The sequence below is a fragment of the Schistocerca cancellata genome, chromosome 2 (assembly GCF_023864275.1).
Source record: "Schistocerca cancellata isolate TAMUIC-IGC-003103 chromosome 2, iqSchCanc2.1, whole genome shotgun sequence".
In the NCBI taxonomy this organism is placed as follows: Eukaryota; Metazoa; Arthropoda; class Insecta; order Orthoptera; family Acrididae; genus Schistocerca; species Schistocerca cancellata.
The window spans coordinates 272,457,650-272,483,340 of NC_064627.1; the positions used below are offsets into that span (position 1 = coordinate 272,457,650).

Below are 25,691 nucleotides of genomic sequence, written 5' to 3' on the forward strand. Positions count from 1 at the left end.
CATCACCACGATTTCCTTCCTTTTTTTATTATTTCACAGGAATGGCAGACAAATCCTAAACCTTCTAGAGAAAATGAAGCATTGCACTTCACTGCTACATCACTTTGTAAAAATATTTCCAGACATGATGACATTCGGCAATACAAAGTATGTCCAGCGACGACAACGAGAAAGTACCGTACAGATCAGGTGAGGGTATTCTTGTACACTCCACGTACACACGTACCTTAAGTCACGACACACGTCAAAATGGTAATTATTGTCTCAACACTGTTGTACCAGCGCTTGTTCTACGTGTTTGTTGCTCGTTTCCGTCGGCATTGTCATAGAATATCACTGATGGATTTTCTCATTTTCTATAATTACGCAATATTTCGAATAAACGCGAAATTTATGAATAAAAATTACTCCTCCTTTGAAAAGTGTTTATTTGAAAACAAACAATTTGTGATGTGGTTAACTGATATTTCGGTTATCAGAACTAAATAAAAGAAACATCTGTTAACAAATACCGAAAATATTGGTTACTCAGAGGCTAAAACACCGGTATCGGTTTTAACTGGACAGATTTCCCATCCCTAATATGTTTTTATACTTTAGTCTTCTTCCTCATGCGATTGTCATTGTGGACGGTAGAAACTCGACAGACACTAGAATGAGATTTTTCACTCTGCAGCGGAGCATGCGCTGATATGAAACTTCCTGGCAGATTAAAACTGTGTGCCGGACCGAGACTCGAACTCGGGAACTTTGCCTTTCGCGGGCAAGTGCTCTACCAACTGAGCTACCCAAGCACGACTCACGCCGCGGCCTCACAGCTTTACTTCTGTCAGTACCTCGTCTCCTACCTTCCAAACTGAACAGAAGCTCTCCTGCGAACCTTGCAGAACTAGCACTCCTGAAAGAAAGGATATTGCTGAGACATGGCTTAGCCACAGCCTGGGGGATGTTTCCAGAATGAGATTTTCACTCTGCAGCGTAGTGTGCGCTGGTATGAAACTTCCCGGCAGATTAAAACTGTGTGCCGGACCGAGACTCGAACTCGGGACCTTTGCCTTTCGCAGGAGAGCTTCTGGTAAGTTTGAAAGGTAGGAGACGAGGAAATGGCAGAAGTAAAGCTGTGAGGACGGGGCGTGAGTCGGGCTTGGGTAGCTCAGTTGGTAGAGCACTTGCCCGCAAAAGGCAAAGGTCCCAAGTTCGAGTCTCAGTCCGGCACACAGTTTTAATCTGCCAGGAAGTTTCGACAGACACTCTTTTCTTCGCGTGCTATTGCTGTTGGTTAGAGAAGTGGAAGTCGGGCAGTACACTGTGGGCTCACCTGCGTCTACGGTGTTGTAGTCAGAGTCGTTCTGGAAGTGGTAGGAGGCGCGGAAGCCCTGCCCGGGCCACCGGGAGCGCGCCACCAGCTCCACGAAGAGGCTGCGCCCTGTGGACAGCACCTCCAGCTGGGAGGCCTCGTCGCACAGCACCGCGATGGCCGCCGACAAGGGGCTCGGACCGTCAAACACCGACAGCCGGTCCTGGCTCTCCAGGCAGCTGGAACACCACGTATAGCACTCACTCAGCACCGTGAAAGGGATGTAGCTCGCGGGCAAAATAGATGGATGTATGTTTGGCAAACATGAGACATTAGCAAAACTATATTTCATGATCTCGTTTCTTGGCTGGTCCGTGTGGTTGCCATTGCTGAGATAGATATCATGGGCTTAAAATTTACAAAGAAAAAATTAGCAGTATATGTTGTTGTTATGGTCTTCAGTCCTGAGACTGGTTTGATGCAGCTCTCCATGCTACTCTATCCTGTGCAAGCTTCTTCATCTCCCAGTACCTACTGCAACTTACATCCTTCTGAATCTGCTTAGTGTATTCATCTCTTGGTCTCCCCCTACGATTTTTACCCTCCACGCTGCCCTCCAATACTAAATTGGTGATCCCTTGATGCCTCAGAACATGTCCTACCAACCGATCCCTTCTTCTGGTCAAGTTGTGCCACAAACTTCTCTTCTCCCCAATCCTATTCAATACTTCCTCATTAGTTATGTGATCTACCCATCTAATCTTCAGCATTCTTCTGTAGCACCACATTTAGAAAGCTTCTATTCTCTTCTTGTCCAAACTATTTACCGTCCATGTTTCACTTCCATACATGGCTACACTCCATACAAATACTTTCAGAAATGACTTCCTGACACTTAAATCTATACTCGATGTTAACAAATTTCTCTTCTTCAGAAACGCTTTCCTTGCCATTGCCAGTCTACATTTTATATCCTCTCTACTTCGACCATCATCAGTTATTTTGCTCCCCAAATAGCAAAACTCCTTTACTACTTTAAGTGTCTCATTTCCTAATCTAATACCCTCAACATCACCCGACTTAATTCGACTACATTCCATTATCCTCGTTTTGCTTTTGTTGATGTTCATCTTATATCCTCCCTTCAAGACACCATCCATTCCATTCAACTGCCCTTCCAAGTCCTTTGCTGTCTCTGACAGAATTACAATGTCATCGGCGAACCTCAACGTTTTTATTTCTTCTCCATGGATTTTAATACCTACTCCGAATTTTTCTTTTGTTTCCTTTACTGCTTGCTCAATATACAGATTGAATAACATCGGGGAGAGGCTACAACCCTGTCTTACTCCCTTCTTAACCACTGCTTCCCTTTCATGTCCCCCGACTCTTATAACTGCCATCTGGTTTCTGTACAAATTGTAAATAGCCTTTCGCTCCCTGTATTTTACCCCTGCCACCTTTAGAATTTGAAAGAGAGTATTCCAGTCAACATTGTCAAAAGCTTTCTCTAAGTCAACAAATGCTAGAAACGTAGGTTTGCCTTTCCTTAATCTTTCTTCTAAGAGAAGTCGTAAGGTCAGTATTGCCTCACGTGTTCCAACATTTCTACGGAATCCAAACTGATCTTCCCCGAGGTCGGCTTCTACCAGTTTTTCCATTCGTCTGTAAAGAATTCGAGTTAGTATTTTGCAGCTGTGTCTTATTAAACTGATTGTGCGGTAATTTTCACATCTGTCAACACCTGATTTCTTTGGGATTGGAATTATTATATTCTTCTTGAAGTCTGAGGGTATTTCGCCTGTTTCATACATCTTGCTCACCAGATGGTAGAGTTTTGTCAGGACTGGCTCTCCCAAGGCCGTCAGTAGTTCCAATGGAATGTTGTCTACTCCGGGGGCCTTGTTTCGACTCAGGTCTTTCAGTGCTCTGTCAAACTCTTCACGCAGTATCGTGTCTCCCATTTCGTCTTCATCTAGATCCTCTTCCATTTCCATAATATTGTCCTCAATTTCATCGCCCTTGTATAGACCCTCTATATACTCCTTCCACCTTTCTGCTTTCCCTTCTTTGCTTAGAACTGGGTTTCCATCTGAGCTCTTGATGTTCATACAAGTGTTTCTCTTATCTCCAAAGCTCTCTTTAATTTTCCTGTAGGCAGTATCTATCTTACCCCTTACACTTGTCCTCTAGCCATCCCTGCTTAGCCATTTTGCACTTCCTGTCAATCTCATTTTTGAGACGTTTGTATTCCTTTTTGCCTGCTTCACTTACTGCATTTTTATATTTTCTCCTTTCATCAATTAAATTCAATATTTCTTCTGTTACCCAAGGATTTCTACTAGCCCTCGTCTTTTTACCTACTTGATCCTCTGCTGCCTTCACTACTTCATCCCTCAAAGCTACCCATTTTTCTTCTACTGTATTTCTTTCCCCCATTCCTGTCAATTGTTCTCTTATGCTCTCCCTGAAACTCTGTACAACCTATGGTTTAGTCAGTTTATCCAGGTCCCATCTCCTTAAATTCCCACCTTTTTGCAGTTTCTTCAGTTTTAATCTACAGGTCATAACCAATAGATTGTGGTCAGAGTCCACATCTGCCCCTGGAAATGTCTTACAATTTAAAACCTGGTTCCTAAATCTCTGTCTTACCATTATATAATCTATCTGATACCTTTTAGTATCTCCAGGGTTCTTCCATGTATACAACCTTCTATCATGATTCTTAAACCAAGTGTTAGCTATGATTAAGTTGTGCTCTGTGCAAAATTCTACCAGGCGGCTCCCTCTTTCATTTCTTAGCCCCAATCCATATTCACCTACTACGTTTCCTTCTCTCCCTTTTCCTACACTAGAATTCCAGTCACCCATGACTATTAAATTTTCGTATCCCTTCACTATCTGAATAATTTCTTTTATTTCATCATACATTTCTTCAATTTCTTCGTCATCTGCAGAGCTAGTTGGCATATAAACTTGTACTACTGTAGTAGGTGTGGGCTTCGTATCTGTCTTGGCCACAATAATGCGTTCACTATGCTGTTTGTAGTAGCCTACCCGCACTCCTATTTTCCTATTCTTTATTAAACCTTCTCCTGCATTACCCCTATTTGACTTTGTGTTTATAACCCTGTAGTCACCTGACCAGAAGTCTTGTTCCTCCTGCCACCGAACTTCACTAATTCCCAGTATATCTAACTTTAACCTATCCATTTCCCTTTTTAAATTTTCTAACCTACCTGCCCGATTAAGGGATCTGACATTCCACGCTCCGATCCGTAGAACGCCAGTTTTCTTTCTCCCGATAACGACATCCTCTTGACTATATATAGGTAGCAATTTATTAATATCTTCCATTTTATTTTATTTTCCATTCTGAGTGGGTAATGTGTTTATCAGAGTCCCATATAGGTAGATCAGATAATACACGAACTAGAATCTTATGTTGATGTATACGTATACATCTACATCTACATCTGAATCTGCATTTATACTCCGCAAACCACCCAACGGTGTGTGGCGGGGGCACGTTACGTGCCACTGTCATTACCTCCCTTTCCTGTTTCAGTCGCTTATGGTTCGCGGGAAGAAAGACTGCCGGAAAGCCTCCGTGCGCGCTCGAATCTCTCTAATTTTACATTCGTGATCTCCTCGGGAGGTATAAGTAGGGGGAAGCAATATATTCGATACCTCATCCAGAAACGCACCCTCTCGAAACCTGGACAGAAAGCTACACCGCGATGCAGAGCGCCTCTCTTTGCAGAGTTTGCCACTTGAGTTTCAATTGGTGAGAGATCAGGAGAATGTGCTGGCCAGGGCAGCAGTCGAACATTTTCTGTATCCAGAAAGGCCCGTATAGGACCAGCAACATGCGGTCGTGCATTATCCAGCTGAAATGTAGGGTTCCGCAGGAATCGAATGAAGGGTAGAGCGACGGGTCGTAACACATCTGAAAAGTAACGTCCATTGTTCAAAGTGCCGTCAATGCGAACAAGAGGTGACCGAGACGTGTAACCAATGGCACCACAAACCATCACGCCGGGTGGTACGCCAGTATGGCGATGATCAATACACGCTTCCAATGTGCGTTCACCGCCATGTCGCCAAACACGGATACGACCATCATGATGTTGTAAACAGAACCTGGATTCTTCCGAAAAAATGACGTTTTGCCATTCGTGCCCCCAGGTTCGTCGTTGAGTACACCATCGCAGGCGCTCCTGTTTGTGATGCAGCGTCAGGGATAACCGCAGCCATGGTCTCCGAGGTGATAGTCCATGCTGCTGCAAACGTCGTTAAACTGTTCGTGCAGATGGCTGTTGTCTTGTAAACGTCCCATCTGTTGACTCAGGGATTGAGACGTGTCTGCACGATCCGTTACAGCCATGCGGATTAGATGCCTGTCATCTCGACTGCTAGTGATACGAGGGTGTTGGGATCCAGCACGGCGTTTCGTATTACTCTTTTGAACCCACAGACTCGATATTCTGCTAACTATCATTGGATCTCGACCAACGCGAGCAGAAATGTCGCGATACGAGAAACCGCAATCGCGATAGGCTACAATCCGACCTTTATCAAAGTCGGAAACGTGATGGTAAGCGTTTCTCCTCCTTACACGAGGCATCACAACAACATTTCACGAGGCAACGCCGGTCAACTGCTGTTTGTGGATAGGAAATCGGTTGGAAACTTTCCTCATGTCAGCATGTTGTAGGTGTCGCCACCGGCGCCAACCTTGTGTGAATGCTCTGAAAAGCTAATCATTTGCATATCACAGCATCTTTTTCCCGTCGGTTAAATTTCGTGTCCGTAGCACGTCACCTTCGTGGTGTAGCAATTTTAATGGTCAGTACTTTAGTATCGCGATACCGTCGCGTGAGGGGTAACATCTGAGGGCGTAAAAGGTGCGTGACATTAGTTGTACCCTCAGAATTTTCCCAATCCTTAGCAACCGTCATACCCTATAGTTCCTCACACCATGACTCTAGGAGTAACACCTCTGCGCCTCTGAGAAGCTTCGGAAAAATGGGTCGTCTTCTGAGCTCACTGACATACTCGTTGACGATGGTTATATGGGGGTAGTGTCCGCCCCGATAGCTGAAGCGTCAGTGTGACGGACTGCCGTCTTAAGGGGCCCGGGTTCGATTCCCGGCTGGGTCGGGGTTTTTCTCCGTTCAGGGACTGTTGTGTTGTCTTCATCATCATTCCATTCCCATCCCGCGCGAAGGTCGCCCAATGTGCCGTCGAATGTAATAAGACCTGCACCAAGGCGGCCGGACCTGCCCCGTAAGGGGCCTCCCGGCCAATGACACCAAATGCTCATTTCCATTTCTATGTGGGGTAGTGCAGCTCTGAGATTCATTGCTGAACTTAATGCGACGCCATTCACCAGCAGTCCATGCTTCCTGGTCATGGCACCACAGCCAATGAAGCCGTTTCTCTTTGTGCTGTAGATGGCAGCCTACGCATGTTGTAATAATTCTCTGTTGAGGCTGCTGCTAGTCACCGACCAATGGTGCGAGATGACACAGAACGCTGTGGGGAGTCCAGCCCTTGTTTCGCCGATGTGAAGGGGTTACGATATTGCTTGGTGCACAATACTGTAATCCTAGTGTCAGTCAGACGTGGTTGGCCGGAAACTAGGCAAGTTTGGCTACACGTACGTTCCCACGCAGTCCAGCATTAGGTCACTGTGAGATACTGATTACCCCCCCCCCCCCCCTCAAATCTAATGCCAGTTAAATTCAGACTCACAATGAGGCCCTCTTCAAACTCTATCTGGTGATAATAAGGCTGTCCATACCATTATGCGGCATCTCCGCATCCTATACAGCGGTCACTCAACATCTGACACTGTTCACGCTCCTTGAATACACTACGTGGCCTGGTAAAAACACTAAACAAGAGCAATTCTAATGCAGTACTGTGGCCATTCTACCTGTTAAGTAGAATAGTAAATCTAATCATTCACATACTTGCCGATGGTGTACACATGTCTGTAGTTACATTGACATTCGACCGCCGCGAGGTATTAGCCGAGCGGTCTAGGGCGCTGCAGTCACGGACTGTGCGGCTGGTCCCGGCGGAGGTTCGACTCCTCCCTCGGGCATGGGTGTGTGTGTTTGTCCTTAGGATAATTTAGGTTAAATAATGTGTAAGCTTCGGGACTGATGGCCTTAGCAGTTAAGTCCCATAAGATTTCACACACATTTGAACATTTGATATTCGACCATTACTGCTCCCCTTGTTTATAAGGTCGTGTAGTTAAAAGTAGTAACCGTGCTCCAAGCAACGATCTTAACAGCTGTGATTTCAAACTGCGCCATGTGAGTGCATTACCATTGAGTTGGGAATATCATGAGGAAAACCAGGAGCCATAAAACAGACAGCAGCGTTCACGATCACTGAACAAGGGCCAAAATAAAATTATATTCTCGACAAGTATACAAATAAAAAACCCAAAGCACCATTTTCTGCAGGGGATTAAATTTATAGAATAAATTGCCAAAGGAGATTAAAGCAACACGAATCTAAACATTTAAAAAGTTATTTAAATAGTACCTCTTGAATAACTTACACTAAAGAGTCAAGAATAATTTAATTAACTTATAGTAGGTAGTGGTAAAAATTAAAATCGTTTATTGATAAACAGCATTCATTCTACAGTAATCGTTAACAGTTCAGTGGATCTTACTGTAGAATACTACGTCCAGGCTCGATGATGGATAATTATACACTCTTTCCATTTCTTTTAACATCTCATTCACTGTGATGACTCAGCGTCATCAGACGGCTCAAGAGGCAACACGAAGAATTCAATGCAACAATAGTGGAAGTATCGTCAAGGTCCTGATGCCAGCCAAAACTCTCTCTCTCTCTCTCTCTCTCTCTCTCTCTCTCTCTCTCTCTCTCTGTGTGTGTGTGTGTGTGTGTGTGTGTGTGTGTGTGTGTGTGTGTGTGTGTGTGTGTGTGTGTGTGTGTGTGTTTGTTGTGTGCACAGTGACTAGTAATGAGTGGTTTACAAATATGGATGAAACAAAACTGTACACATCATATCAAACTAACAAGATTAACAAAACTAACACGACAACATGTTAATCTAGAAGTCAATGAAACAATATTGTTGTAACTGCGAACTGATCTTTTTAAAATTGTGTCCTTTCTCAATTAAGATAACACGACTGCTCTCATTTTGTAACTGATCTTTGGATGAATACACAACTGATTAAAGTGCAGTTACATGGTAAATGAAGTTGCACTGCGACTAAATAAATGTTCCTTAGCATCAGTACTCAGTACAGCCTGAGCATTGTGTTGTTACATGTTGAACATACTGCATTATCTCGAAAATAATTTATTGTCTGGTATAATCACAGCTATTTCAACAAAAAAATGTCCGGTTTCCACCATCACCGTCCATCCTCTACAAGACAAGTAAGTTTAAAAATTTAAAGATAGGCAATGCAGATTATGTCAAGATAAAAATGCAGTAAACTATAGTTATGTTGTTATATTAGACAGGTGCTGTAGTCTGCCACTGTGGAAGCCATATTACTTTTGTTTTTACGGGCTTCTCCATTCCACAGTAGTTGCCTTATCTTCCTGCTCGGCAGAATTCATTGCACTCTTACTCTTTAGTCAGAGTCGATGTCTTTTGTTCCTCCAGACTTTTAATTTATATAATATGTGCTCTTATACAGCAGATAAACATGTCTAGAAACGAAATGAACGCCATTTCAAGGACCTACTTGTATCAGTAAAAACGTGAATCTGAAGTGATGATTGAAAACGTACTTTGAGACCTTGCCTCGAACCAAGATTTCCTACTTTTCCAGTCATCAGAAGGAAACATCACCTATTTGACCTCATATTAAAAGGGGAAAAAAAAGCGCAGCTGCAAGATAACAGACGCAGCAATCGATCCCGTGCAAAAATTTTGGCCGTCATTCTGCTAACATAGAGTTATGATCATCTGAAATTATAGCTTTTAAACTCTGCCTCACACACATTATTGTAGCCCTTACTGCCCACAGCAATGGAGTGACAACCAGGGATGTCGAAGATGGGGGAAGAGGAGGCGGGAGGCCAACACATCACTTGTGTTGATGTGCTGTTCCAGGTCACGTTATTTTACGGGAGAAATAAAAAGTAATATGCGTACGTAGTGTGTCCACCTCAGGCATATTTACATTAATATTATTTTAACAATATTCTCGTATTGATATTTGAAGCTATATGTACGCCTGAAAATGTAAAACCTAAACAACTGAGGAATACCGGCAGTTAAATCACGTTGAAGAACAGTAAATCTCGCACAATCGTACTTCACTTTAACAGTGTCAGCTTTAAAATCGAAAGAAAACAATACGCAACAGCGATGTTAATAATTACAGAGCGCTTCATTAACGAGACGCTAAATTGTTTCATTCATTTATACTGCATTTGTGAATCCAACATAATAAACCTCAAAGCAAAGAGACCTGTGGCACCAGCTACATATTAGAAACCGCGCACTTTGACACAATGAACAGAGTATGTGACCAACGTCAAAACAGTAATTCACAGAGCACACACCCACTCCACTCCACTGACATGTTCTTGGCTCTCGGGCATTAGGCGGGATCGTAACTATGTACTATCAGAATTATGGCGCAAAATTTTGCGCAGAATCAATTTCTGGAGCTGATTACAGCTATACATTTTTTATCCTTAAAATATGAGGTCAGGTTTGTGACGTTTTCTCGTCAGCCCTAATCCTGACAAGTCAACAGTGGTCTCTCCAGATGGACTTACATTTGTGAGCGACATTCATCAGTATTAAAATTTTACACATGGCGTGCGGATAATTATAACTCGCTAGGAGTCTAACTTACTTACTGGCCATCTCTGCCTTTAGGAACTTACAAAACTATTCCTCAAGTAAAGTTATTCCAGCCTTTCGTAAATAAGATAACCAGAGATTTTTTCTCCAAGCCTTTATGTTCACTAACTTGTTTTCACTTGTGAGCTTTGTAGATACAGCCCTAAGTCCCACGGGTATATTTAGTAAACGATACCTTGAAACTCAGGAAGTTGTTTCAGATGTTAATGTGTATGCATTACAATAGAAAGATTGAAAATGTCTCGGGGAGCACGTCATACGACTACTACTGTCAGCAACAACTGATTTATCGTGATGATCTTACATTTCGATTTTGAGAAAGTGGAGCATACAATATTCCTTTTTTTTTTTTTACTGCAAAAGTTTCTATTAGCTGTGGCATCACCTAGTTGCCTCTAAATGATAAATACTTTTTACTCCTTGGTAGCCTTTCAACTAAGCTTTCTCAATTTTTTTATGCTGGTGCACGGGCAAGTGGTCCTGAAATCCGTCACGTGGTAATTAAGGTATAACCCAAGTAACTGTAGAAGAAAATGTTTTATTTTCGCCAACTGTGTATCTGCAGACCGAAATCGACATTAATGGAAATGAAGAGAATTATGCACAACTGGACAACAAAATACATTTTATTGATATTCGTCAGTGCCTGTTGATATCTTTTATAAGAATGTTTGACAACGTATGGTAGCAGAGCCTTTGGTTTACTCTTATGTTATTAATATGGTAACTTACGACTTTGAAAAGTTATTTAAGAGTCAATTTTTCGCTCTCAGCGAGAAATTCAGATTTAAATGGTCCTTCGATGAACGATGTACACAGCGGTCACAAGCAGTCTAAAAAGCTTGGCAGGGTGTTGCACGATAGGCTGTGCTGAGAAATAATTATTAAGAAAAAAATTCGAAACGTTGCGCGTTTCACGAGCTAATTAGCATTGACATTAACCAATAAAACCGCTGCACGCGTAAATTCAATCGGCCCGCCAGACATAATTACTGTAGATCTAACAGTCCACGTGTGTACTGCCAACGGATACAATATTTCGGCGATCAAACATGTCGCGTTTCCATGACAGAATGTGAAACATGAGCAACTGCATTATCTCGAAAATAATTTGTTGTCTGGTATAACCACAGCTATTTCAACAAAACAATGCCCGGTTTCCACCATCACCGCCCATCCTCTACAAGACAAGGGCGCCGACCCGGACGGAGCGGCTCTCTAAAAGGCCCTCAGGAGCTCAGTTCGTCATCGCACCTGACGATGGCGACTCGTTTGATCGTCAAAATATTGTGCGCTGGCAGTACACCCGTGGACTGTTAAATCAAGAAATAAGCCGGGGGAAACTGAAGAATCACAATGAGTATTAGTTGTTCTAAGGCGTAGACGATAGCGCACAAGACTGCTCGAACACTGACTTGGGTTCGATCCTTACCACTGTCCCATTTTTGTGTCTCTCTTCTTCTGTTTTAGGAAACAAAACGAAAAGCACATTTGGTGACTGTGCCTCCGATGGGCCGTTTCAATTTACGTGCGTAACGGCCTGACAGGCAAAGTTCAGTGCTAATTAACTCGGAAACCGCACAACATACTGAATTTTTCCTTAATAATTATTTGTCAGCACGGCCTACTCCGCAATGCAAGCTCTTCAGATTCTTTCTGACCATCCTGTACCAGGCGGACGTTCAGGCAGCGATAGGTGTAAGCACACTGCTCCAGCTAGTATCGGTTGCTCTTACAAGGGGAGGCCACCACGTTTGGAACGCGGATTTACTGCAAACTTCGTACACTCGTAGTACTCCATGAGGACAACAAATTGTGTAAGCAGTAGCGCGTACTTCTCAAGCGTTAGTGAGAAAATCGCAAGATAATTTCGGTCGTCGAATATATATCTGTGCGTGGCCATTTTAACCGTGAAGTGATACTGAAAATGTATGCTTGTCCGTGATTTGAGAAGTCCGTAATACCTGGAAGGAGCCCGAAACGACTTGTTACCTCCAAGTTTTGCTCGACACAGACGGCTTTCGAAAGATGTACAACTAATCGTCGCTTTCGACATTACGAGTACAAGTTGCAGGATGGTATCTTTCGTAAAAACATGGAAAACATAAACGGCACCAGCTGCATTGAATAAATGCTATGTTTCGGCATACGCAAGGTCTGTTGACGTTTTCCGCGGATAAACAAACCTCGTTAACATTTTAAAAACCTCTCTGCCAGACGATACTTTGGAAGTAAACCATGCATAACGTAGTATTTCCTTAAAAATCGGCGCTGATTATTGGTTATGCAGTATCGAGTGTATTCTAATAGCGTCTTCCGAGAAGCAATTTCTCGTTCTCTTTCGATTAAATACGAAAAGTTTTGAAGACACGGACAAGCATACATTTTCGGTATCACTTTAGGCGTTTGGTCGTTTACTAGTCGATAGTTACGAATACTATATTATTTGTGGTAATAAAAACTAGTAGACTGCCAAATAACATTGTAAATTCAATAAAAGTTCATCCAATTACACGTATTTTCCCCATTATTTCAATTGTGACGTCATTCATTTGTAGTCCATGCTTCCTGGACACAACGCTACCTTAAAGGCAGTCGTTTTCGTCGTGGTGTTAACGGTAGGAGTCCCAGTATATAGGTGTCGGTGTTGTCCGTACGTCTGAGTAAGATCACCCACTAAAACGGGGACCACAAGGCGACGGTAGACAGAAACGTTTGAAGAAATAGTAGTCGAGAGCAGACGAAAAAAATTACCATGGCAAGCACCATAGGAAGAAAAGCTCTGCAACAGTCAGGACAGGTACTGAGCGCAGATAACAGACTTGCTTGCCATCTGCGACACATCGCAAGGGTAGGTTTATGTCAGTAGTGGGTATATTACAGCTCAAGACCAGTATCATTATCTCTCTTCATTACAAAGCTGTGGCCCAGAATCGATGCGGCAGCGCTCTGCACTGCTGTGGGCCCCCACTGCAGCGGTCTGTCACTGCATCACTGACACAGCAGCACGCAATCGGTTGGCTGCAGCTGCTTCTTATGTGTCACTGGCATGGCTCAGCCTCGCCGTGGAGAGGCATTTCTGACAACTGTTCGACGTGCCGGAGGATGCTGCTTCAGATATCGTCCTTCTCGACCCACTCCCTCTGCTAGATGTTGACCGCTCACGGTAGACCGATTGTGGTGGCTAGCGTCCTCTCGGCCCCATTGGTTGGGCCGCAAAGATGAAGGCAGGCACCAACTGCTGGCTGGTGCTCTTCCCCTCGTTCCACGCCGTTGATGGGGCGGAGCGGAGGTGGAGGCAGGATCCTCTGCTTCTGCACGCAGTTGCCGCAGCTGGCAGCAGGCCTCCCTGGTCTCTGCAGCTAAGATGGCTTGGAAACGAGCCGTCTCTGCCACCAGGACGGCTTTGAAGGCTGCAGTTGCATTGTGTACAGCAGTGACTACTATGGTGTGCATATCGTCATTTGTCTGCTGCATCATCTCAGGCGCAGCATTTTCGGTCTTTCTACTAGTGGCCGGTCCGTCTCCCTGCGTCCCTTCCCCCTTCTCACAGTGCTACTGTCAGGGTATCCAGTATTTCGCAGATAGGTGTGACCGCCGCCGCATCTGGGACCGTCATCCTGCCGTTGCTCTGGCTGCGGCCTGAGAAAGGCAAGTAGCTTCGCCAGTTGGCAGTATGGGGCTCGCCACAGTGGGCACATATCGGAGTCTACTCTTTATCTGAGTTTCTGCACCTGCAACTTAGGGTACAGATAGACTCTTGCTAACCTGAGCACTTCACGCAACTCTTGGTTTAGCGACAGTGTTTTGTCACATGTCCTTCGCCCTAGCACCAGAAGCATTAGGGTTTATGGATGAGGCCACTGGGTAGAACTTCCACCGTGACAGGGAAGCCTAGGAGCTTCCGGAGCTCGTACGTCTCTCGACTGGAGTTGCCGGCTCGTTTCACGGCGACGATAAACAGCTGCGGCCTGTTCTTGCTGGTATGGATACGCACCCAGAGAGCTACAGCCACGAGACCAGCACGTAACAGCCCATTCTGGACTGCCTTTTCGCCGCATATTTAAAGCCAACTTCCGGAGAGGGCGGCTTTCCTGACTTCTCTCGCTGTTCTGATGGTATCTTCCTCAGGTGCGCTACTAATACGTGGGCACCCACAACGCTATTAAGAGCCCAGATGTCGGCCATAATCGGTGCTTGCAGCTCTATCTGGGTATCAGCGTCAACAGACTCGACGACGGATTCGAGCTTGTAGCTGTCGACCATCTTGTCATATGGTTCTGTGCATCCAGCCTCTCTGCGCTGGCGGACTGGTGTATCATTCTCTTGTGTCTTCTTAGGTCGATCGGCTACCTCACTGAGGCACAATACCGATTGCTCCTTTAATGAAAAGTCTTTCCCTCATCCGGCTCGACTGTGCCAACTAAGGCGTGAAACATGTCAAACTTTGCCCTGAGATGTAAGAACGACACAATGGCAGTTTTGCGAATCTGCGATCGCTACAGCACGAGCACGCCTTTCCAGCTGTCTTTCGGCCTATGCACTGGAGCACGCAACAACAGCGATGCGCCCGCTACAGCTGCTCACACTGATCTGCTAAGTGTAGCGAAATACGGAAGCGATAACTGTGGAAGGTTGCGTGCACATCTGTTTGGGTACCTGTGTGGGAGTCACGTTCAGAAGTCCATGTGCGGAGTATTAAAAATGTCTATGGTAGCACTGAAAATTTTAATGCCTTATTGCGATAGCAGGAAAATTGATATACAGAGTAAATAACGGGACAGGTACAACCTTCTGAATAAGGGCACTAAGTGCCTGAAACCAGTTAAGAAACTAAATTAGTTGAGGCAAGTGATTGCTGCTTATTTCGATGTATACCAGTACCGTTGCTGAGGACTAATAAAATACCAAACATACAGAGCAGATGAGATGATTAATAACTCACTGTCACTTCGAATCAGTTAGTTTTAAGTCAAAACGTTACGCATTGGTCGAGTTTTATTGCAGTTGTTAATCAATATGACACAACGCTACCTTAAACGCAGTCGTTTGTGTCGTGGTGTTAACGGTAGCCTACTTCCTGGGACGGTAATTGATCAGACGCTGCTGCTAGACTTCGATCGTTCGTGAATCGAACTATAGCCGCACATCCATACTAATATTATAAATGCAAAAGGAACTCTCTCTGTTAGGCTTTCACTCCTAAACTGTTGAACCAATATTGATTAAATTAGGACTGGAGATAGTTTGAACGCTGGGGAAGAACACAGGCTACTTAGGAAAGTGTGTAGTATTACATATTTATCGATTTGAAGAATATAACACCAAATAAAGAACAATAATAACTCTTAGAAAAACTTACTTACTTTTTGACTTTTGAACTTTATCATATTTATGAAAATACTTTCATTAGTTCATATGGGGTGGCAATTATTGAACTATATGAAAAAAAAATGATGATTTCTTTTGTATGGTTTGGTCTTAGGACGTTCATCTGCACGTTTGGCAGCGGGGCATGATGGGAATTAGTATGCGCATGTATAGTTTGGTTTACTGATCAAGCCCACTTTCATTTGGATGGTTTCTTCAATAAGCAAAATTGGCGAATTTCGGCGACTGAGACTCCGCATTTCGCCATCTAGAAGTTTCTTCACCCTCAACATGTGACTGTATGCTGTGCAATGTCCAGTCACGGAATAATCGGTGGTATATTCCTTGATTGTACGGTGACTACCGAACGGTACGTAAAGGTTCTGGAAGATGACTTCGTACCCATTATCCAAAGTGACCCTGACGTCTAAAAGATGTGGTTCGTGCGAAATGGAGCTCGACCCCATCGAAACAGGAGATTTATGTCCTGGAGGAGCACTTTGAGGACCGCAATGTGGCTCTTGGGTACCCGGAGGGCACTGGCATGGGGCTCGACTGGCCACCATATTCTCCAGATCTGAACACATCCAACTCCTTTATTGTGGGGCTGTGTTAAAGGCAAGGCCTACAGCAATAACCTCAAAACTATGTCTGAGCTGAAAACAGCCATTCAGGAGGTCATCGACAGCATCGATGTTCCGAAACTTCAGCGGATCATACAGAATGTCGCTATTCTTCTGCGTCACATTATCGGCAAGAATAGCAGGCATATCGAATATGTCAAACTGTATTAGAATATGTGTAGTGATGTTTGTATGTTGAATAAGGTGTGTAAACGGCGTAGTTTGCAACTAATTTACGTTTTTTATTATAGTTTAATAATTGTCACCCTGTATGATCCATGTCTCAGGACTGAAGACCACAACAAAAACAATGATCCATGTAAAATGACTCAACGTAATCAGTACAATGATTACACTGTTTTCGCAGGGTGGCCGTGTGGTTCTAGGCGCTACAGTCTGGAACCGCGAGACCGCTACGGTCGCAGGTTCGAATCCTGCCTCAGACATGAATGTGTGTGATGTCCTTAGTTTAGTTAGGTCCCCTAAGTTCTAGGGGACTGATGATCTTAGAAGTTAAGACCCATAGGCTCAGAGCCTACACTGTTGTCAGGATGTTTTGAGGTAGGACAAGTTACTCTCTTACCTATTTTCTGCATACGGAAAATCATTAAGGATTTTATTACAACCTGACACACCTTGAGCAAGATTCTACAAAGTTAATGGCCTGAGCAGTCGCTGATGGAGCGTCGAAGGGTGCTAAAAGCATGAGGTATTTTTATGGTTCTTAGCTCATAGAAACGGGATGTTCAGAGTTAAAAGCAATTGGCGATGAGCCCATCCCTCAGTAAATCTTGCCAGACAGGCCCACAGCCATACAGGGCAGCCCCTCTTCGAGACAGGTCTTCAACAGAACAATGCCAAGCTACCTGCAGCAGCGCCAGTGGAATGCTGGGCTGGGGGCAACAGAAGAATGCGTCTTACACAGCAGAGTCATAAACTGGGAATTGTGTGCAGATCCACGTCTAACAAAAATTCACAAGTTTTCGTGTTCACCAATACTGCAAATATGCCTGTGAACCACTTCCATCGGCCGCCTCAGTTGTATACGAAACTGGTGTCTGAGAAACGATTGGAGATAGAATCTGTAATACACCTCATAGCCAGGACTAGCAAGCTCCAAGGGAGAGGCGCTTTAGATAAAGATTTTTAAGATTGTAGCTATTAGCTTGTTGGCGTGGGAAGCAACACGACTTCGGGGAAAATCATCTTCCCCCTCCGTGAAAACTTAAAACATTTTTTTTCAGAGACACCGGTTTCTTAACTCTTGCCCTGGTTCGACATGAGTTTGTGCTGTCTTGTGGGATGGGAGGTTTAGCGCCTCTAGAGCCCTGTGGTTGGTTCAAGACGGCATGAAGGTAGTGTTGTTCGTGCACTTTGCGGAAAAACGGATTTTTTTTATCTGGAGAGGAGCGAGTACTCAGGCTCTGGACGTCGGTCTGGAAGCATGTTCTGGTCGAAGCTCTGGCATGTGTGGTTGGTACTTGGGACCTGTCCTAAGACTGACTTCACTTGTGAGTCTGTGGTGAAGCTATTACTGTATTGACAGTGTGACTTCAAACATCTGCGACTACTCGTTTGCCGAGGGCATACTTACTCCTTTTCGGTTTACCACTCTTCACGTTTGGTATCCTTGTGCCCTCTGTCATATAAGTGAGCCAATTTGGTCCGTGATGTGGCCAGTGAATGGGTGTGTCACATACTGAAGTCTACTGTGATTTAAGGGCTCTGGTAGAGAGTAAATTGCGATCCGTCTGCCTGATCGCTAGACTTTGAGATTTTTGCATTTATTTCGTGGCCGCAATCGATTCAAGGTGACACCTTACGTCTCGACTCCGCCGCACCCATCTCGCCAGCTGCACGTTACATCGCCGCTCGAAGCAAACAGGGTAGCGTACTGCCGCTCCGGCATTGTCAGCGCGCACAGATCTCAATCGAAACTTGCTCTCAGCTTTACCTATATAGAGAAACTACTGTAGATTTGATCAATCAACGTCTGCCCAGCGTCAGATCAATTCAGATTGCGCTATCCAGATTTTTAGGGCCAGAGTACTTGACTCACTTCTGCCACGCAGGATCCTTGTCCACTGTACAGCTAAATCACCTGTTAGTTGTTTACGGTATTCAATCAATAACTTGTTTAGCATAACTTATGTCTGTTCTTTCCTTAAAAAAATGTTGTTAGAACTCTAAAAAAACTTCTGACTGCATTCTCAATCATTTATATAGCCCCCTTAGGGTTAACCTTTCAGTTTAATCCGTACTTCCATACTAATATCAATATTATTAAATGCGAAAGTAGCTCTGTCTGTTACGTTATCGCCGGCCGGTGTGGCCAAGCGGTTAAAGGCGCCTCAGTCTGGAACCGCGCGACCGCTACGGTCGCAGGTTCGAATTCTGCCTCGGGCATGGATGTGTATGATGTCCTTTGGTTAGTTAGGTTTACGTAGTTCTAAGTTCTAGGGGACTGATGACCTCAGATGTTAAGTCCCATAGTGCTCAGAGCCATTTGAACCATTTGTTACGTTTTCATGAATTTACCGCAGAACCGATTGATATCAAATTTGGTATTGAGATAGCTTGAACACTGAAGAAGATCATAGGCTACATTAGACAGTTTTATTATTTTTTTATTGATAACATTTTTAAGTATGATATCCGTGAGTGGGATGCAGACGACGCTGCTGCGATTGTCCACAAGTCTTTGTGTTTGTCGATTATTCCGCGGCAGTGAATATCCAATATTATTGAGCGCGCCGCTTATGATACTGACTTGCTACACACCCTGGCATAATTCGATAGTTTTAGTGGAGATAGAACAATAAAATCCGACGGTAACACCGAGGAACACGTTTAAATCTATTACGATGTGCCTAGAAAATGTAAATCTGATTTTGTGCCTTGATCAAAAAGAGCTCGAACTGTGATAGTTACTCGGTCGCAACGAACGTCGGAGCAATCTGAGATCCGCCGGAACTAAGACGCAGAACGTCGCGCCATCGTAAGATCTACTGAGAGAGCAGAGCAGTCACAAGGCCGTGGCGTCTTTTATGCCGACTGTCTTGCATCTTTTACAGCTTGCGAGACGCTTGAAGACCCACAACGACGGCATCATTTAAAGACTATGCGACAAGCAGAGACGTCGTGCCATCCCATGTAGGAAGTGGAGGGCTTTTAGTGAGGCTACGTTCATTGTGATTCATGAACTGTCTTTGTTAACGATCGATTAGTCATCTTAAATGGAGTGGATCAAAAATGTAGGCATTGTCGAGCTAAGAAACGGTTGCTATGTTTCGCTCTGGTCGGAAAATGTCCCTTCCACTACTAGGCGGCTCGGAAGAACCCCTACAAACTCAACTTCTGTACGGATGTAACAAACTGATACATTTTTTATAGGGAATATAACGCATGCTTTCAGATGACTTAATTTGGTTGGGATGCAGAAATTAAAACGTCAGGCTTTTCGAAGACTTTTGCGACACTAGGTCGAATTTTCCATAGACTTGGCTCTTTGCTTCCATCAGATACACATCACTAACGAAGTAGACTATAGGTGTACTAATATCCAAGGTGTCGAAAAGAGATGGTTTAGAATATTCCTAAAATTTATTCATAATGTACCGACATACCAGCAAACCAAACATATATAGACCACTATACGTCCAGATACTTATAAATTACCAGCATACTTCCTTACCATCACTCATCATAAAAAAAAAAACTAATAATATGCCAGCGCGTAAGAACTGCGGGCCGCACGAATACTGCAGTTTGATGACCACTGATTTAGAGGAATGCGAGGCTGCACAGAGAGCTGCCAAAAATCTTCCTTCTTCCTTAAACAGAAGAAGGGAAGTAAGTCTGGAACAATATGCACCCTGTAATACACAGCATACCGCATACGGATGTAGATAACTTAGATGTACTGTTTGCATTATGTTTGTCCATCTGAGAATGACATGATTTTAATGGACTAACACACAGCTGTACATGATTAATTCCATGTTCGAGAAACACGCATATGAGTAACAATATCCACTGGAAATTCAAATATGAATATGCTAACACTAATGTAATTTATTAAACATTTCTCTATGTTATTTGATTTTTTTTGTCAGGAATCTCAACTCTCGAACCCCTATTTACGGAAAACACCGCTCACTGATGCCTCCGTAGCAACTTCGATGCCTACGAAACGGCGGACGCGAAAATTTCTCGTCCGTTGATAAGCACTGGCCACAGAGGGGAAAGGAACTTCAGAAACAGAGCATAACAACGTTTCACATCAAAGCTGTTCGTTAAATTACAGACGGCCGGAAATTGAATTTCATCTCTTCCGCTTCAGTATACTCACGGGAATGGAGTATTACAGTGGAAGCAATAGATGAGATTGGACAACGTTTGCTGGTGGAAGGGAATGCAGTCTTCGCAACGAAGCGGTAATACCTTCCTGAAAAGTATAACACCAACTGTGCATCAAACGCCCCTGTGTGCACGGAGGAAAAGTATGAGGGGGTAATAATGTTACCAGCAGACAGCGACTCCGTCAAATTGTGAAGTCTATTACGAGTATAACTTTATATCGGCTGACAGGTTACGAGATGAGCGTTTGAAAGAATAATTTTTCTGAGTAAATGATGACATGTTTTTAATTCAGGTAAAACTGTAACAATACGTAGCTTTTCTTAAAGCTTATTGAATGTCAGTAGCAAACAGAAGAAAGGAATTCATCGCCAATAACACATTTATTTAAGGGACTTTAAATCAGTCTTCATAACTACAAAAAAGTCGGTATTTTCGCCAACAAACGCATTTAGTTTTTTGATACAAAACGTTACCATATCTGATATTAAATGTCCGATTTTCGTTCGCATCCGGAAGTGCCGTCTGCTTGCACATTTTTGAAGTATTTCCTCTTTTGGAACTGCTGTTTTTTATTATGTTTTACACCAACAAAAAGAAACGTGATTGGCAACAAAAATACTACCTTCAATGATTGTAAAACAACTACGAACTGCATGGCAACACAAATCAAGAATCAATAATACATTCTCTTCAAGGTTTGCATCAATTTAGTAATCTCTGAAATTTAATTGAAAAAGAAGATGGATTCTAGAAAAATTTAGTGGCTAGGCTTTCACAAAACAAAATGGCTTTCTGATACTACTGTTGACATGCAATAATATTCTTCACACTAGATAAAAATTCAGGAAAAACTACATTACCCAATATGGCTGTTGTTGAAACTACAGTTGAAGGGATGGTTGAAGGAAATAATCATAGAGACAGGACTACATGTGAATGAATATATTAGATCGTTGATGATGTAGCATGCAAGGAAGAGAATATGTGGCAGAAGACAAAAATGGGTAACTGCATCATACCAGACTTAAGGCCTTTCACACGTTTAATAGTTATTGCATTATAATATTGTGTCAATACATTGCAGGAAAGTGGTATGCCACCAAATGTATAGCATTAATGCGCAGCATTTATGACCGGGACTCATCAGTTAGAACTCTGTCTTTGTAGAGAACTTGTAGCGAACATGTCGGCGATCGACGATGTGTAACTCGTATGTATTGCCACTGATTTGCTTGCAGTGCAAAACATAAACGGAAATTATAGAAAGCGGACGAAGTAAGTCTGAAAAACTTCCAGTAAACATTTCAATAGACCAGGGGCTCATTCCCTGCAGCACAGATTCGTAAATACCACTTAATTTTATTACGAACTAGCAGTTCCCGGGCGCGAGTTGCTGTGTCTCACTCTGGTGAAAAGAAGAGAAAAAAAGAGAAATCACGCCTTAAATTTCGGGCATGCAGCCGCGCAAATAAAATTTCCTGCTTTATTACTTCGGCCTCGTATCGTCCAGCCATCTTCAGAGTGAGTCACAAGACTGACGACAAAATTCCAAGCGCGGCCTTAATATGCTCCACCGCGGCGGTACTGCGCATGCGGGTCACAGTTGACAATGAAATACTCTTAGACATGGGCCGCCTCTGGCGAAGGCGTACAGACATTCGATTCGCTTATCGATGTATTTTCGGCGGTGGTGACAACATAACGATTTCTCTGCAGTTTAACTACCCCAAGAGCCGGATTCCACGCTTTGCCGAAATTAAAACCATTGTCTCTAATTTTAAATTATTACCCAATCTAACCTCTATAGCTTCCTTGAAGAGAGATTCCCAAAAGGAAGAGGTGGTTGTCAAAATCTTCACATCACTGTAATTCATGGAATGCCCTGTATCAATGTCCGGCCGGTGTGGCCGAGCGGTTCTAGGCGCTTGAGTCTGGAACCGCGTGACGGCTACGGTCGCAGGGTGGAATCCTTCCTCGGGCATGGATGTCTGTGATGTCCTTAGATTAGTTAGGTTTAAGTAGTTCTAACTTCTAGGGGACTGATGACATCAGATGTTATGTCCTACAGTGCTCAGAGCCATTTGAACCATTTGACCCCTGTATCAACAAAATGTTCGGCCACAGCTGACTTGTCTGGCTGCGATAAGCATGTGTATCTTCGATGCTCCACACATCTCTCATGAACGATGCGTGTTGTTTGATCTATGTAGGTTTCTCACAGTTTCCGTAAGGAATCTGACACACACCCTCTTTACGAAGCAGTTAGTCGTCCTTTATAGAGCCGAGCAAAGCTGAAATCTTCGTGGGATGCTGGAAGATCACCTCAATACAGTGTTTCTCAAGAATACTGCCTATCTTCGAGAAAAGACCACCCACATAGGGCAAAAATGCACTTCGTCTGGAGGAATTACTATCTTCTTCGCTATCACATACCAGAATTCTAGGTTTTGCATTGAATGCCCTACGAATTTGTTGCGGAGAAAATCCATCCGCTTTAAAAAGGCTCTTGAGGAATGTGAACTCATCTTGCAAATTATCTTTATCGAATATACAGTGCGCCCTATGCACTAAGGTCTTAAGGACGCCAGTGGTCTGTGAAGAGTGACGGCAGCTACTGGCATGTAGTTACAGATTTGTGTGTGTTGGCTTCCGATGTACGGAGTATCCTAATGTGCCATTAAATTTACGGACAACAACAACATCCAAAAATGGGAGGCTGCCGTCTTTTTCTATTTCCATAGTAAATCTGATACTATCATGGATAGAATTCAAATGTTCAAGAAATCCGTGTAATTCATCCATCCCGTGCGGTCATACCACAAATGTGTCGTCCACGTACCTCCAGAAGACCGTTGGTTTAAAACTTCCCGAGTCCAGTGCCTTGTCCTCGAAGTCTTCCATGAATAAATTAGCTACCCGAGGGGAGCAGCACCATCAATCTGCTCATAAAATTCACCATTAAACTGAAAATAAGACGATACAAGCACATGTTCAAATAAGGTCGTAATGTTTTTATCAAAATGTTGGCTGATTAAGAGGTAAAGAGTCCTCTAAAGGTACCTTGTTGTATAACAATACCACGTCAAAATTAACAAGCACATCCGTACTACTTAGCCTGATACTGCTACGTCTCTGAATAAAATCTATAGAATTACGAATGTGGTGACTACCAATGGTTTTAATAAGGAAGCTAAATATTTGGCAGAAAAATACGTTGCTGAACCAATAGTGCACGTTGTAGGCCTCATAGGCAAGTCCTCTAGACGCTCATCCTTATCCATCTTGTGAACTTTAGGAAGGCCATAAAATCTCGGTACCGAAGGAAGTCATAAGAAGTTTAAAAGTGCGAGGTGCAGTACCACCAATTTTATGGGCTTCGTTTCCAGTTATGTCGCCCATATCTAATCTGAGGTCGTTAAGTGATCTCCTTCCCATGGAGATTGATCCCAGTGCCTTTGATGAGAACTGACAAGTTGCAAAGCACAGTATTCATCTCGTGCGCCGGAGACTTCATACGTTTTCACGAGTGCTCAGTATTCTCATGGTACCTGGACCCTGCTAGCCATCATTATGAAATTCACTTGGTTTACTTCGTCACGTACTCTTCTGCTGTGTTTAGTAATATTCAGAGGTATCAGTTAAGCCGGCGTGGTTCAGTTTGATCATGTAAGCAGTACTGAGCAGCAACACAATCAGCCTAATGTCCCTACATACATCTAAACTTTGTTCCTTAGGATTCGAATATTCTTCCACTGGGTGCTTAGCACCACATCGTACACATGGAAAATACATTTGTCTTGCACGAGTTTCGTCAACTGAATGAGACCAATTACACGTCTGATCATTAATTCAGCCGTATTCCTGGTTAAAACTTGTTATCAACGAGAACACCCGTTAAACCTGTTAGAGCTGTTAACAAGACTACTGTAGTATACACAATATTTTATAGATATGCGACGATGCTGAGTTTGTATTTATGTTTGATTAAGCCACTATGGCTCTATTATATTAGAACATGTTTTTAAAACAAATCTGAAGGTGGCCATTGTTGACAGGAATCAGTAGTCTTAGGATCTAACAAAATTATGATCTTAGACGGAAGTACGGGAATTTATTGTAAAAATTATTTGTTTTCAAAAAGGAAAGCACAACTCTGTTTCAGGACTTGTGTCCCATCTTCAGGTGCATATTAAAATGAGATTCCATATGCGATGCATGCTTTAACCTCTTTTAACCTGAGTTTTGCATCCTTTATGGACTCATAGTTTAATATGCACCTGAAGGTAAGACACAGGTCCTGAAACCAGGTTGTGGGTTCCTTTTTATAAACAAATAATTTTTGGAGCTGCAGCGGATTTTATCGTTGATGATGAATATCAACAGTTGTGGATGCCTGTCAAGAGAAACAAGTGTAGAACTTATTAGTCTGAAGCCTGCCGGTGTGGCCGTGCGGTTCTAGGCGCTTCAGTCTGGAACCGCGTGACCGTTACGGTCGCAGGTTCGAATCCTGCCTCGGGCATGGACGTGTGTGATGTCGTTAGGTCAGTTAGGTTTAAGTAGTTCTAAGTTCTAGGGGACTGATGACCACAGATGTCAAGTCCCACAGTGCTCAGAGCCATTTATTAGTCTGTTTCCTTCAGAAACTTTTCAATGAAATTACGGTAAAGCTTTTCGAAGAACTACCGTTGTCTTCAACATTTCGCAGTCAGATTGCGTCATCGGTAATCGTGCCTAAAATTTGCTGAAAAACAAATTTCGGAATTTTAATTTAACATTTAGCGTAATTCTTGCAGTCAGTGGTAGTCGTTCACCATTAATTATCTGATGCTCCACAAAGAATGTGTAACGCTGAACTTGCGATTTACGTTTACGGATTATTGTATTCGGTCTGAAGTGACTCCCTAGTTACTGGCTTTGTTGGATATGAATGTAGAGGTATGTCTGTACCTACTTTGAAAGGAAATAGGGAGGACGGATGGCGAGTATCAAAGCTCGTGAGACTGCTGCAGAGGCGGAGGAGAGGACGCGACGGCGGACTGCACATCCGCTGCGACAGTCATCAGCGGTATTAAGGTGCGCCCGCTACTTCAAAGGGTGAACGAGACGACCCGCCGCCTTCCGCGAGGGGGCCCTGAGCGAGCGCCCTCGTACCGAC

General features: G+C 43.5%; 1 protein-coding gene across 1 annotated transcript in view; it reads right to left on the bottom strand.

Annotated features, from left to right (window-relative positions):
- Nucleotides 1–1,324: 1,324 nt before the first annotated feature.
- The window catches only part of LOC126153215 (uncharacterized), a 206,824-nt gene continuing 182,457 nt past the window's right edge, over nucleotides 1,325–25,691 (bottom strand). The window contains exon 4 of the mRNA XM_049916054.1: nucleotides 1,325–1,536. Coding sequence (XP_049772011.1) covers nucleotides 1,325–1,536 — 212 coding nt within the window. The remainder of the gene's footprint in view (nucleotides 1,537–25,691) is intronic.